The 15,240-nt window shown below is 43.8% G+C and overlaps 1 protein-coding gene across 1 annotated transcript in view; it reads right to left on the bottom strand.

The window, feature by feature from the left end:
• Positions 1 to 2,323: 2,323 nt before the first annotated feature.
• The window catches only part of BFSP2 (beaded filament structural protein 2), a 129,768-nt gene continuing 116,851 nt past the window's right edge, over positions 2,324 to 15,240 (bottom strand). Inside the window, exons 10-11 of the mRNA XM_068545611.1 lie at positions 12,806 to 12,926; positions 2,324 to 2,863 (exon numbers count right to left, since the gene is read on the bottom strand). Coding sequence (XP_068401712.1) covers positions 2,324 to 2,863; positions 12,806 to 12,926 — 661 coding nt within the window. The remainder of the gene's footprint in view (positions 2,864 to 12,805; positions 12,927 to 15,240) is intronic.

Below are 15,240 nucleotides of genomic sequence, written 5' to 3'. Positions count from 1 at the left end.
CAGTAGGTAGTTAAAAGGAGATTGGTTTTATTTATACTCCACCCTCTACTAGATATTGATATATCTACCAAGGTCAAGCTAAATAAATCTGACCCTCAAGCTCCTGATCTGTAAAATGGAGATGTTAGCTCTTGCAAGATACTTGGGGAAAGAGTACCTCTTAGTTGCAGCGCTTAATACTTGGATGCGATAAATGATTTTACATTTAAATAGTATCCCCTGCCCTGATGAGATGATGACTGTAATCTATCTTTTTTTTCAATCCCTGATAAGAGGAGGGGAATGGCATACCATAGTAATGGGGACCAAATGTGCCCATGCTATACGTGGTTGTCCCATTTAAGTACCTTCTGGGCCTTGAGAATGAAATGAATCCTTGCATATGAAAAAGGGCCTCTAATGTAAGGTATTAAACTTTCCACTTCCTCCTTCTAAAGACAGAGAACTGTCACAACCACTGAGGAAATGACTCAGACTTATGTTAGTAGCCTTGTGGGGTAGATAGAGCACAGCCAGTAAATGGAGCTACTTCTTTGTCTTTTTCTTTACAGTTTTTCCGTTAAAGTTTGTCTCCCCCATGCCTCCTCCACCTCCACTACTATTAACGAACTAAGTCTAGAATATGTCAAAGAAGCAAATCAAGGGCCTGGCCTTGGCCAACAGCAAGCTTACGTATAACTCCCCAACCATAAACTGACCTCAACCACCTGGGATGGGTCTCTAGGTAACTTCCTTCTGTGACACCAGGTATCTTCTTGTGATGCAGGCCAAGTTCAGTATTGCCCCTCCCCCACCTTCCTTAGCATCTCTGATCAAATTTCTTTTTCTTCCTTTCTCTCCCTCCCTTGCTTTCCTCCTTCCTCCTTCCCTTCCTTCCTTTTGTTCTTTCTTTCCTCATCTGTGAAGGACCTATTTAGCTATATTTAAGGCAATGTGCTTTGTTCTAGGCAGAGTAATTTGTCATTCCTGCCTTCAACTCTGTTATAATCTAGAAGAAAATATCTAGATATGAATAACTGAAATTCAGTCCTCCTTTTCTTAGGTCCTCATCAATGTATCCGTGTCTTGAGAGAATTAATGATGGGAAAAAGCAGAGAAGGTACAGTAGTTGAGGGTTAATGCAGTAAAATTCCCTACTACATCTTTCAGTGTGATTGATGGCATGCTCCCCAAACTTGATCATATGTAAAAAACTCAGGTCAGGCCAGTAGAGAGACCAGGGTCTTTGTGGTTGTGTCATTATCTGTAGTTAATACTCTCCTCCATAAAGCTAGTCTCCTCCACTTTGAATCCCCTGACCTGAAACTAACAGCATATATTCCTACCAGGTTTTCCTCTTAAATCTCCCTTGCTACCCTCCTCCAGATGGGTTACACAGAGCCCTGAATCCTCATCTTCACCCCGTCCTCATCGTGAAGCATCATCCAGTTCTCTCGATGTTTGGACCTTCCCCATCTTCAAAGCAAAACAGACCTTCATTTCTACTTGGTAGATGGAAAGTTGAATAGTGGTGAGCACTTGGAACATTACCAGGTATTTCAGCACATCTTCTAAGGATCCTAATGCTGTCTGAACGTCAAAATTTCTCTCTGAGTCCTCTGAAGTGGTATAATCCAAAGGACATCATTTATGTCCCTCGACAAGGCCCACTGACCTCCAATATTCCATGAGCTCAAGAGCTGGCACAGGGCAGCTGGGCCCAGCCCCATTATCCCTGGGTTCTTTTTTGCTGAGCTATTCATTCCAAGTTCCATTCTGCTACCTAGGCTGGAAATTCCACACACACTCAGCTCAAAGGAATGCAGCTCATGCTGGCCAAAGACTTGCCAGGAAATGGGGAGTAACTTTTCATTTGTGGCTTCCTCTCTCAGATCTGTGAGCTGCTGCCTGGCCTGTTCCACCGACGACCTTTTCCAATTGGGGAGCAGCTACTTTCAGGTCACTTCCTCTGGTGAAACCTCTGCTGACTTCTACAGGCAGCCTGGTTCCTGACCTTTAAAGGCCCAGAGACCTTTTGTTTGGTATGGGTGTTTGATGCTTTCCTGGTATTTGCATGATTTGTTGTTTAACTGTTCATCCACTCATTAACTCATTCATTTATGTAAAACATTTATTTAATGAGCACCTACTGTATGCCAGGCCTGATGTTAGGAGTTAAGTATAAGTCAGATACAGGCCCTTCCCTCACAGAGCTTACTGTATGGTAAACTGGTAGCCAGAAGCACACACGTATACATACAATTATAGCACATTGAAAATGTAATAGGGGCCGGGTGGGTGCGCAGCCCTTAGAGCCTGGGTTAGAGGTCTGCTTCACCAACAGTCAGCCTTGCAGTGGTCCTTGCAGCAGAGAGTGCGGTGAGAGGGGGATCATGGCTTTCTCCCTGGGACCCTCCAGGCCCTCCGGCCTCGTGGCCAGCAGGTGAGCTGGGGGGCCCGGGGACAGGGCTGTGTCCTGCGGGGCTCCAGAGCCCTCGCCACAGGCACCCATTGGCCAGGCCCAGGCCTTGAAGCAACCGAGAACCTCTCCCTCATCCCCACTTCCGTGACCTAATGGCGGCGGCTGTCTTCTGCAGGACCTGGTCCCCGTTTGGGTGGCTTGAGGAGCCTGAGGGCCAGTGGGGTCCTGTGCGCCTTGCCCCCTCAGTGATGAAGGCTGGGCAGGGTCTGGGCACCTGGCCCTGAGGGAGCCACCAGCTGAGATCTGCCTCTTCAGTCCGGCCTGGGCATTGGAGGGAAGACCCAGACTGGGTGCCGGCCAAATGCTCCTGGGCAGGGTAACCGGCCTATGCAGGGACCCCTTCCCCTTAGCCAGGGCCTGGACCTTGGAGGGCAAAAGTTGAGCCTTGGAACCTTGCCTTTTCTAGGTAGAACAGAGGATAACATTTGTTTTGGTGGAGGTTTACAGGAACATGGTGACCTGACCTCAGGAACAAAGGATCTGACACCAAGAAGTTTGCAACAACTAACCACGCCTCTCTCTTACCTTTCCTATAAAAGGGCTTTGCTGAAAGCTTTTGGAGAGTTTGGGTTTTTTAAGGCATGAGCCACCCCTCTCCTTGCATGGCCCCGCAACAAACCTTTCTCTGCTCCAAACTCTGATGTTTTGGTATTGTTTCGCCTCACTATGCATTGGACACACGGCCTTGTGTTCGGTAACAAAAACACTTGAAGGTAGGAATGGTGTTGGGCGTACAGCCTACGTCACAGAGGCCTTTGACCGAAGTTTGTAAAATGTCTCCACTAGTCCCCAGTTTTCCACATTAACAGGGGATTGTACAAACCATGGACTATCTAAGTGTTCCTTAACATCGTTCCTTGTTGGCTTTAGAATACATAGTCAGTCATGTGTAGCCAAAAATTTGACCTTCTTCCTCAACCTCAAGTCCCTCATTAGCTCGTCCCTGACATTAAGGTTCTAGTTGGAGGATAAATGGATAACAAGAGGAATGAGGTCCCAGACACCAGTGGCTACCCAGAGGAGCCTGTTTCTAGAAAGAGGTAAAGGGCTGCCATGCATGACCCTGCACCCCGCCCCCCCCATATATAAACCTACCACCAAGGTTTGTAAAAGGGAGTTGGACTCATTAAGCCCACCCCTAGTGGATCAGGTCTGCTGTTTGTTGAACCACACGAAGTTGCAGCTATCTGTTTTTTAACCTACCAAAATAGCAGTTCCATATGGTTCAACCTAACATATCTGAGAATAAACAAAAACATTCTGTAAATGAATGAAGAGCTTGGGAACAACCAACCCACCCACTAAGGTGACGTCCTTGATGTAATCTTAGGGGGGAAGGGCTGGAATGTGATGACAGTTGAATAATCAGCAATCTAATCAATTGTATTCTGTGGAGAATGCATGAAACAAAGATAAAGAATGAGGCTGGCATATAGAAAGAGGAAGGAAAAAGAAGAAGGGTAAACCCAAGAGGCCAGAAGTTGGCACTTATTACCTACCACTGTCCAGGAAAGAGCAACATGAAATTGGAGCTCACACCGTACCCTGCTGTGAGGTGGAGATGACTCTCCAAACTCCACCCTGACTTGGATTACATCTGCCTCCCTTAACTCACCAACCAGCCTGCTGATGACTGATTTGGCTCCCAGGGATTGCTTATATTGGGAAAAGGGTGCTCTGGTTGAGGGAGGAGACAGCCAGTTACTGAAGGACTAACACCAACTGTTAATGAATACATGGGCATCTGGTTATATACTTCAGCCTCCTATGAGTTGGATTGCTGGGAGTCAGTCTTCTCTAGGCAGGCAAACCTCAGAACACTGACTTGGCTGTGAAACAGTTTCAGCTCTGTGGTAAATTGATCAAGGTAAAACTACCCTAGGTGGCCTCTTTGGGAGCCAGTCACATTGTGACTCTGGCACAATGCAAAACCTTCTGACTCAATCATTTTGATCATAGAGTGCAAGGATATAATTATGTTGGCAAGATACCATTATCCTATCCCTGACCTTAACTCCAGTCCTAATCCTATTTCATGACCCAACAAGTAGATATGAAATTGTCTGACATTTTCTGCTTCTGAATCAGAGCCAGCCCAGTCTTGGTTACCAGGTCAGTAGGTCAATAGTATTGTCATCCTCCTTGGACTAAAAAAGCAGGAAAAGGGTGAGGGTGTAGGGAGTCTAGAGAGAGCTTCCCATACTGAAGGCAAGTCCTTTACATTCTCTCAAGCTCCTTGCTCTTTACTTCATGGTCAAGCGCCTGTTTTCTAGAGTCAGACCTGGACTCAAATCACAACTCTGCCTCTTCCTTGCAAGTCACTTAGCTTCTCTGCATCTCAGGTTTTTTCACCTGTAAAGTAAGGATGATAAACACACCTGCCTTGTGGAGCTATGAGGACTCAATGAGAGGATAGAATTGAAGCCCACCCAGCTCAGTGTCTGACAAATAGTCATCCCAGTTAAGGTTAGTTATTATTATTAATAGTATTCATGTTATTACTAAGGCATGTAACATGATTTATAGTTGCATAGGGGTTTTTGGTGACTGTTCCTTTATCTGTCCTCCCTGACCCTGTGGCTCATTATTGGGTCTTCATTTCCTGCTGAGTGGGTGCCAGCCCCATAGTAAACAATCACTAAACATTTGCTGACAAGTAAAAAAAAAAAAATTTCAGAGGATGGCAGAGTAGAGGGACATGCGCTCACTCCCTCTTGCGAGAACAATGGAATCACAACTAACTGCTGAACAATCTTTGACAGGAAGGCACTGGAACTCACCAGAAAAGATACCCCACATCCAAAGACAAAGGAGAAGCCATAATGAGATGGTAGGAGGGACACAATCACAATAAAATCAAATCCCATAATGGCTGGGTGGGTGACGCACAAACTGGAGAACACATACCACAGAAGTCCACCCACTGGAGTGAAGGTTCTGAACCCCACATCAGGCTTCCCAACCTGGGGGTCTGGCACTGGGAAGAGGAATTCCTAGAGGATCAGACTTTGAAGTCTAGCAGGATCTGATTGCAGGACTTCGACAGGACTGGGGGAAACAGAGACTCCACTCTTGGAGGGCACACACAGAGTAGTGTGCACATTGGGACCCAGGGGAAGGAGCAGGACCACGTGGGAGACTGAACCAGACCTACCTGCTGGTGTTGGAGGGTCTCCTGCAGAGGTGGGGGGTGGCTGTGGCTCACCATGAGGACAAGGACACTGGCAGCAGAGGTTCTGAGAAGTGCTCCTTGACGTGAGTCCTCCCAGAGTCCACCATTAGCCCCACCAAAGAGCCAGGTAGGCTCCAGTGCTGGGTCACCTCAGGCCAAACAACCAACAGGGAGAGAACCCAGCCCCACCCATCAGCAAACAAGCAGATTAAAGTTTTACTGAGCTCTGCCCACCAGAGCAACACCCAGTCTACCCACCACCAGTCCCTCCCATCAGGAAGCTTGCACAAGCCTTTTAGATAGCCTCATCCACCAGAGGGCAGACAGGAGAAGCAAGAAAAACTACAATTCTGCAGCTTGTGGAAGGAAAACCACAATCACAGAAAGAAAGACAAAATGAAAAGGCAGAGGACTTTGTACCAGATGAAGGAACGAAATAAAACCCCCCCAAAAAACTAAATGAAGTGGAGATAGGCAACCCTGCAGAAAAAGAATTCAGAATAATGATAGTGAAGATGATCCAGGACCTCAGAAAAAGAATGGAGGCAAAGATCGAGAAGATGCAAGAAATGTTTAACAAAGACCTAAAAGAATTAAAGAACAAACACTTAGAAGAATTAAAGAACAAACAGAGATGAACAATACAATAACTGAAATGAAAAATACACTAGAAGGAACCAATAGCAGAATAACTGAGGCAGAAGAACAGATAAGTGACCTGGAAGACAGAATGGTAGAATTCACTGCCCTGGAACAGAGTAAAGAAAAAAGAATGAAAAGAAATGAAGACAGCCTAAGAGACCTCTGGGACAACATTAAATGCAACAACATTCATATTATAGGGGTCCCAGAAGGAGAAGAGAGAGAGAAAGGACTGAGAAAATATTTGAAGAGATTATACTTGAAAACTTCCCTAACATGGGGAAAGAAATAGCCACCCAAGTCCAGGAAGCACAGAGAGTCCCAGGCAGGATAAACCCAAGGAGAAACATGCCAAGACACATAGTAATCAAATCGACAAAAATTAAAGACAAAGAAAAATTACAGAAAGCAACATGGGAAAAACGACAAATAACATACAAGGGAACTCCCATAAGGTTAAAAGCTAATTTCTCAGCAGAAACTCTACAAGCCAGAAGGGAGTGGCATGATATATTTAAAGTGATGAAAGGGAAGAACCTACAACCAAGATTACTCTACCCAGCAAGCATCTCATTCAGATTCGATGGAGAAATCAAAAGCTTTACAGACAAGCAAAAGCTAAGAGAATTCAGCACCACCAAATCAGCTCTACAACAAATGCTAAAGGAACTTCTCTAAGTGGGAACACAAGAAAAGGACCTACAAAAACAAACCCATAACAATTAAGAAAATGGAATAGGAACATACATATTGATAATTACCTTAAACGTGAATGGATTAAATGCTCCAACCAAAAGACACAGGCTCGCTGAATGGATACAAAAACAAGACCCATATATATGCTGTCTACAAGAGACCCACTTCAGACCTAGGGACACATACAGACTGAAAGTGAGGGGATGGAAAAAGGTATTCCATGCAAATGGAAATCAAAAGAAAGCTGGAGTAGCAATACTCATATCAGACAAAATAGACTTTAAAATAAAGAATGTTACAGAGACAAGGAAGGACACTACATAATTATCAAAGGATCAATCTGAGAAAAGATATAACAATTTTAAATATATATGCACCCAACATAGGAGCACCTCAATACATAAGGCAACTGCTAACAGCTATAAAAGAGGAAATCAACAGTAACACAATAATAGTGGGGGACTTTAACACCTCACTTACACCAATGGACAGATCATCCAGACAGAAAATGAATAAGGAAACAGAAGCTTTAATTGACACAATTGACCAGATAGATTTAATTGATATTTATAGGACATTCCATCCAAAACCAGCATATTACACTTTCTTCTCAAGTGCACATGGAATATTCTCCAGGATTGATCACATCTTGGGTCACAAATCAAGGCTCAGTAAATTTAAGAAAATTGAAATCATATCAAGCATCTTTTTCAACTACAACGTTATGTGATTAGAAATCAATTACAGGGGGGAAAAAAACCGTAAAAAACACAAACACATGGAGGCTAAACAATACATTACTAAATAACCAAGAGATCACTGAAGAAATCAAAGAAGAAATCAAAAAATACCTATAGACAAATTACAATGAAAACAGGGCGATCCAAAACCTAAGGGATGCAGCAAAAGCAGTTCTAAGAGGGAAGTTTATAGCAGTACAAGCCTAGCTCAACAAATAAGAAAAATCTCAAATAAACAATCTAATATTACACCTAAAGGAACTAGAGAAAGAAGAAGAAACAAAACCCAAAGTTAGTAGAAGGAAAGAAATCATAAAGATCAGAGCAGAAATAAATGAAATAGGGGCTTCCCTGGTGGCACAGTGGTTAAGAATCTGCCTGCCAATGCAGGGGACACGGGTTCAAGCCCTGGTCTGGGAAGATCCCACATGCCACGGAGCAACTAAGCCTGTGCGCCACAACTACTGAGCCTGCGCTCTAGGGCCTGCGAGCCACAACTACTGAGTTCACGTGCCACAACTACCAAAGCCTTTGCACCTAGAGCCTGTGCTCTGCAACAAGAGAAGCCACCACAATGCGAAGCCTGTGCACCGCAACAAAAAGTAGCCCCCGCGCGCCGCAACTAGAGAAAAGCCCACATACAGCAACGAAGACCCAGCACAGCCAAAAATAAAATAAATAAATTTATAAAAACAAAAACAAAAAACTTCAAAAAAAGAAAAAGAAATAAATGAAATAGAAACAAAGAAAATAATAGCAAAGATCAGTAAAACTAAAAGCTGGTTCTTTGAGAAGATAAGCAAAATTTATAAACCTTTAGCCAGACTCATCAAGAAAAAGAGAGAGGGGACTCAAATCAATAAAATTAGAAATGAAAAAGGAGAAGTTACAACAGACACCACAGAAATACAAAGCACCCTAAGAGACTACTACGAGCAACTCTATGCCAATAAAATGGACAACCTGGAAGAAATGGACAAATTCTTAGAAAGGTATAACCTTCCAAGACTGAACCAGGAAGAAATAGAAAATGTGAACAGACCAATCACAAGTAATGAAATTGAAACTGTGATTAAAAATCTTCCAACAAACAAAAGTCCAGGACCAGTTGGCTTCACAGGTGAATTCTATCAAACATTTAGAGAAGAGCTAACACCCATCCTTCTCAAACTCTTCCAAAAAATTGCAGAGGAAGGAACACTCCCAAACTCATTCTATGAGGCCACCATCACCCTGATACCAAAACCAGACAAAGATACTACAAAAAAAGAAAATTACAAACCAATATCACTGATGAATATAGATGCAAAAATCCTCAACAAAATACTAGCAAACAATCCAACAACACATTAAAAGGATCATACACCATGATCAAGTGGGATTTATCCCAGGGATGCTAGGATTCTTCAATATACGTAAATCAATTAATGTGATACACCATATTAACAAATTGAAGAATAAGAGCCATATGATCATCTCAATAGATGCAGAAAAAGCTTTTGACAAAATTCAACACCCATTTATGATAAAAATTCTCCAGAAAGTGGGCATAGAGGGAACCTACCTCAACATAATAAAGGCCATATACGACAAACCCACAGCAAACATCATTCTCAATGGTGAAAAACTGAAACCATTTCCTCTAAGATCAAGAACAAGACAAGGATGTCCACTCTCGCCACTATTATTCAACATAGTTTTGGAAGTCCAACCAAGAAAAAGAAATAAAATGAATACAAATTGGGAAAGAAGAAGTACACTGTCACTGTTTGCAGATGACATGATACTATATATAGAGAATCCTAAAGATGCCATCAGAAAACTACTAGAGCTAATCAATGAATTTGGTAAAGTTGCAGGTTACAAAATTAATGCACAGAAATCTCTTGCATTCCTATACACTAACAACAAAAGATCAGAAAGAGAAATTAAGGAAACAATCCCATTTACCATTGCAACAAAAAGAATAAAATACTTAGGAATAAACCTACCTAAGGAGGTAAAAACCTGTACTCAGAAAACTATAAGACATTGATGAAAGAAATCAAAGATGACACAAACAGATGGAGAGATATACCATGTTCTTGGATTGGAAGAATCAATATTGTGAAAATGACTATACTACCCAAAGCAGTCTACAGATTCAATGCAATCCCTATCAAATTACCAGTGGCATTTTTTTTCAGAACTAGAAGAAAAAATCCTAAAATTTGTATGGAGACATAAAAGACCCCCAATAGCCAAAACAGTCTTGAGGGAAAAAAACAGAGCTGGAGGAATCAGACTCCCTGACTTCAGACTATATTACAAAGCTACAGTAATCAAGACAATATGGTACTGGCACAAAAACAGAAATATAGATCAATGGAACAGGATAGAAAGCCCAGAGATAAACCCACGCAGCTATGGTCAACTAATCTATGACAAAGGAGGCAAGGATATACAATGGCGAAAAGACCGTCTCTTCATTAAGTGGTGCTGGGAAAACTGGACAGCTACATGTAAAAGAATGAAATTAGAATACTCCCTAACACCATACACAAAAATAAACTCAAAATGGATTTGAGACCTAAATGTGAGACCGGACACTATAAAACTCTTGGAGGAAAACATAGGAGGAACACTCTTTGACATAAATCACAGCAAGATCTTTTTTGATCCACTCCTAGAGTAATGTAAATAAAAACAAAAATAAACAAATGGGACCTAATGAAACAAAAGCTTTTGCAAAGCAAAGGAAACTACAAACAAGACAAAAAGGCAACCCTCAGAATGGGAGAAAATATTTGCAAACGAATCAACAGACAAAGGATTAATCTCCAAAATATATAAACAGCTCATGCAGCTCAATATTAAAAAAACAAACAACCAATCAATAAATGGGCAGAACACCTAAATAGACATTTCTCCAAAGAAGACATACAGATGGCCAAGAAGCACATGAAAAGTTGCTCAACATCACTAATTATTAGAGAAATGCAAATCAAAACTGCAATGAGGTATCACCTCACACCAGTTAGAATGGGCATCATCAGAACATCTACAAACAACAAATGCTGGAGAGGGTGTGGAGAAAAGGGAACCCTCTTGCACTATTGGTGGGAATGTAAATTGATACAGCCACTGTGGAGAACAGTATGGAGATTCCTTAAAAAACTAAAAATAAAATTACCATATGATCCAGCAATCCGACTACTGGGCATATACCCAGAGAAAACCATGATTCAAAAAGACACATGCGGGCTTCCCTGGTGGCGCAGTGGTTGAGAGTCTGCCTGCCAATGCAGGGGACACAGGTTCGAGCCCTGGTCTGGGAAGATCCCACATGCCGCACAGCGGCTGGGCCTGTGAGCCACAATTACTGAGCCTGCGCATCTGGAGCCTGTGCTCCGCAACAAGAGAGGCAGCGATAGCGAGAGGCCCGCGCACCGCGATGAAGAGTGGCCCCCGCTTGCCGCAACTGGAGAAAGCCCTAGCACAGAAACAAAGACCCAAAACAGCCATAAATAAATAAATAAATAAATAAATAAAAAATACTAAGACTCTGAGTTTGATAGGACAAGGACTTGTACCTTGTTTAACTCTAAATTTCTAAAAAAAAAAAAAAAAAGACACATGCACCCCAATGTTCATTGCAGCACTAATTACAATAGCCAGGTCATGGAAGCCACCTAAATGCCCATCGACAGACGAATGGATAAAGAAGTTGTGGTACATATATACAATGGAATATTACTCAGCCATAAAAAGGAATGAAATTGGGTCATTTGTAGAGACATGGTTGGATCTAGAGACTGTCATACAGGTGAAGTAAGTCAGAAAGAGAAAAACAAATATCTTATATTAAGGCATATATGTGGAATCTAGAAAAATGGTACAGAGGAACCAGTTTGCAGGGCAGAAATTGAGACACAGATGTAGAGAACAAACGTATGTACACCAAGCGGGGAAAGTGGCGGGGGGTGGGGGTGGTGGTGGGATGAACTGGGCGATTGGGATTGACATGTACACACTGATGTGTATAAAATGGATGACTAATAAGAACCTGCTGTATAAAAAAATAAACAAAATTTTAAAAAAAGACAATTAAAAAAATTAAAGTTTCATGCTGTGTAATTGTAGTTATTAAATATGAAATCACTTGGTATATTGGCCTCTTCTCTCAAATCTCAAAATTACCTGTGACCTCAAAATGGCTGGACAAAAATAGCCACCACAACGTACCCATCTGCCTAGAGCTCCCGTGGCTTCCCCTGAGGACCTCAGTGCTACCTGCCATCCGCTCAGTCTTCTGAGCTGAGGAGGCACCCTCCCTCTCAGCCCAATAGAACTTGACTTGCTGGCCTACTCCCCAGTCTGGGGTTTGAGGGAGGTGCCTGGCGTTGCCTCAAGGAATCATTGATTAGCCCCCAGTCAAATGGTTACACAGAGGAAGAAAGTATTTTGATGAGTTGGACCAACCTCCTGTGTGGAGTTCATCCAGGATGGTATCATTCTGGGGTCTGCACCTCGCTCCTGTCAACCCCAGGGCCCATCCTCAGGCAGACATCTCCATGCAGTGGGATGCCCAGCCTGAGAAATGCCAGAGGGTAGAAACTGGAAAATTTTTGTGAGGCTGCTGGGAGCTTTCACCCTTGTTGGCAAACCTCCTCCTTATGGGTCTCTGTGGGTCTTGGCCCTGGAGGAGCAAAAAGCAAGTCACGTATTTGTAACCAATTGTAAAATAATATAAATCAATAAGATACAATCAAAGGTTATGTATTAAAGCTGCTGCTAAACGCAGCTCAATGAAGAATACCTCTGCTTGTAAGTTCTCAGTAAAATGGCAAAGTTAATTAAAGGTTCTTAGTGATGCTGTGCCCTTCCGTCTCCCCTAGCCCCACATCCATGACAAAGAAGCTCCGATACCAGCTTACCCTGTCCTGCTCTGCCAAACTGCAGCAAATCTGCAATGGCTCCAAGAATGCTTATCACCATATTCCAACTCAATTCCCAGGTCCCTGGGTCCTCACATTCCCCAGGATGGCCTACACAAAAGGGAACCTCATTTCCTGGGTGTGGAAAATGTGCAGCCTGAAAATCTCCTCCCTTTACCTTTGAGTGTGACATTTGGATGAAAACGACCTGGCATTTGGTCTTGCCTGACCAGCCTCGGTGGAAGCTGACTCCAGGTGCATGTCGACTTTGATAACCTTCCGAGGTTCCCGAGGACTTCCTGTATTTCAGTTCCAGTTCACTCAAAGCACTGTCCCCAGAGTCCCCTTCCCAAGCCTACTCCTTCCTGCACTTCATTTAGGGTCCTCTCCTGGACACTTGCTCTGTCTGGCTCCACCCATGAGACTCATGGCCCCTTTGAGATTTGGTGGACATTGGAATGGTTTTGAAAGATATGATTTAGTGTTTTATAGGTTTATTTTTACATACCTTATTTCCTCGTCTAAAGGCAAATAGAAAGAAGGCAAAAGGAAAACTACAGGTAGGAAAGTAAGGCAGGGAGAGATGAAGCTAGTACAAAAAATGCACATCCAAATGCTCTGGAAAGTTGCTTTCGGAGGTGGGGACAGGGCAAGCTCAGAACGAGCTGCCTAGCATTTTTCCCAGATGATGTCACAGGAAATTTTGATTTTAGCCACTGATGATGAAGATGATTTGGGGGCCATGTTTGGATTGTTGCCCCAGACCCTCACAGTCTTGTGAGTCTGAGCTGTATGAACAGCTGTGCCTCCTTGCATCTGGAAAGAATCATGCCACCACAAAGCTTCTCTGTCTCCCGCACGTCCTGTATTTCCCCTCTTTGGACTTTTTCATTGGCCATTGCCTCTTAGAATGTTCTGCCTTCTCCTGTCTACCTGTGGAAGTCAACCTGGTTTTTAGGTCTGCCATCACTTCTTCACCTTCCCAGGTGTCCAGATGGAGTTAAACTCTGCCTTTCCCAGGTCTGCACCTCTCTTAAAGCACTGATCCCAGCCTGTGCTAGTCACCTTGGTATTTGTCACTGGCTGGCTGTAGATCTTTGGGAGGGCAGGGACCCAGGGGATTTTCTTCCTGAGGCTACATCTGAGCTGGTGCTTTCCCTTAGGTATAGAATCAGTCAGAATCTTCAAACTGAAAAGCTCCAGGGACTTGATGACCTCTAGCACAAACAGTCCCTGAAGATGGGGTAGTCCTGGTCCCTTGGTAGAAAGGAGGGGATTAACAGTCTCTGGGTTACTAAGGCCTCATGGACTCAGGGCCTTCCCCAGTGTCCTCAGTTCTTCTGCTGGCCCACCTGTGCCTTCCTAGAACCCCCTGATTCCATGAGCTGGCCTGGCCTATGGGTCCCTCCTTCTGGTCTTCAGTCCCTGTGACCAAGTAGCCAGCCAGCCAGACCCCTGGGGCATAAGCAACTGAAGTCAGCCTGCTTGCCTGCGCCCATCACAGCCTGCCCCAGGCCCTGCCCTCAGGCACACCTAGCTCACCTGGTCCAAGAAAGAACTACTTATCATTCCCTTCCTTTTCTGCTTCTCATCCTACCCACCCAGCTGCCTTGGGCAGAGCCCTAGGGTCATGCTAGAGTACTCCTTGTTCCTCACGGTCCATCCCGTTAATCACTAAACCCTGCCCTCCAAACCAGGGTGTTTTTTTCTGGATCAAAAAATCAGATCAGGTTATCACTCCCCTGTTTAAAACCATTCAGTGGTTACTCATTGCTCTCAGGATACCAGCTAAAATTCTTAACAGGATTTTAAAACCTTTCACCTGGCCCTTTTGAAATAAGAGGATTTATAATCTTCTCAAAACCAACAAGAATCCTGACACAACCTTAATTTTCCAGCTGTCAAAACTAAGATCTATGAGGTCTGCATTAAGTTTAACTCATCTGGCTTGAATGGGTGTGAATTCCAAGGGAATTGTTTTTCCTGCCCCCTTCTCTGCTCTGCCTGTGACACTCTCCTTAGGTGACTGCTGGTGATAAGGTTCATTAAGGCAGTCAGGGTGGAGAGGACTGTGGAGGGGGTTGGAGGTGGAGTCTTGTAAATGAGATTCCTAGTAATACCAAAGAATGGCCCACCCCTCCCTCTAAAATTCCTACTCTATATCAACACTATGCAACTGTCGGAATTCCTTTTAATGGCAAAAGATTTGGAAGGAATTTAAATACTCAACAATAGGGGAATGGTATATAAACTATGGTTGGAATAATATGCTGCCATTTAAAAGGAAGGTTTTGGGCCATTTCCCTGGTGGCAGTGGTTAAGAATCCGCCTGCCAATGCAGGGGACATGGGTTCAAGCCCTGGTCCGGGAAGATCCCACATGCTGCGGAGCAACTAAGCCCGTGCGCCACAACTACTGAGCCTGTGCTCTAGAGCCCGCGAGCCACAGCTACTGAGCCCACGTGCCACAACTACTGAAGCCCTCGTGCCTAGAGCCCATGCTCGGCAACTAGAGAAGCCACCGCAATGAGAAGCCCGCGCACCGCAATGAAGTGTAGCCCCCACTCGCCGCAAGTAGCAACGAAGACCCAACGCAGCCAAAAATAAATAAAAT

The sequence above is a fragment of the Eschrichtius robustus genome, chromosome 6 (genome assembly GCF_028021215.1).
Source record: "Eschrichtius robustus isolate mEscRob2 chromosome 6, mEscRob2.pri, whole genome shotgun sequence".
NCBI classification, from domain to species: Eukaryota; Metazoa; Chordata; class Mammalia; order Artiodactyla; family Eschrichtiidae; genus Eschrichtius; species Eschrichtius robustus.
This window is presented reverse-complemented; position numbering and strand designations above follow the sequence as displayed.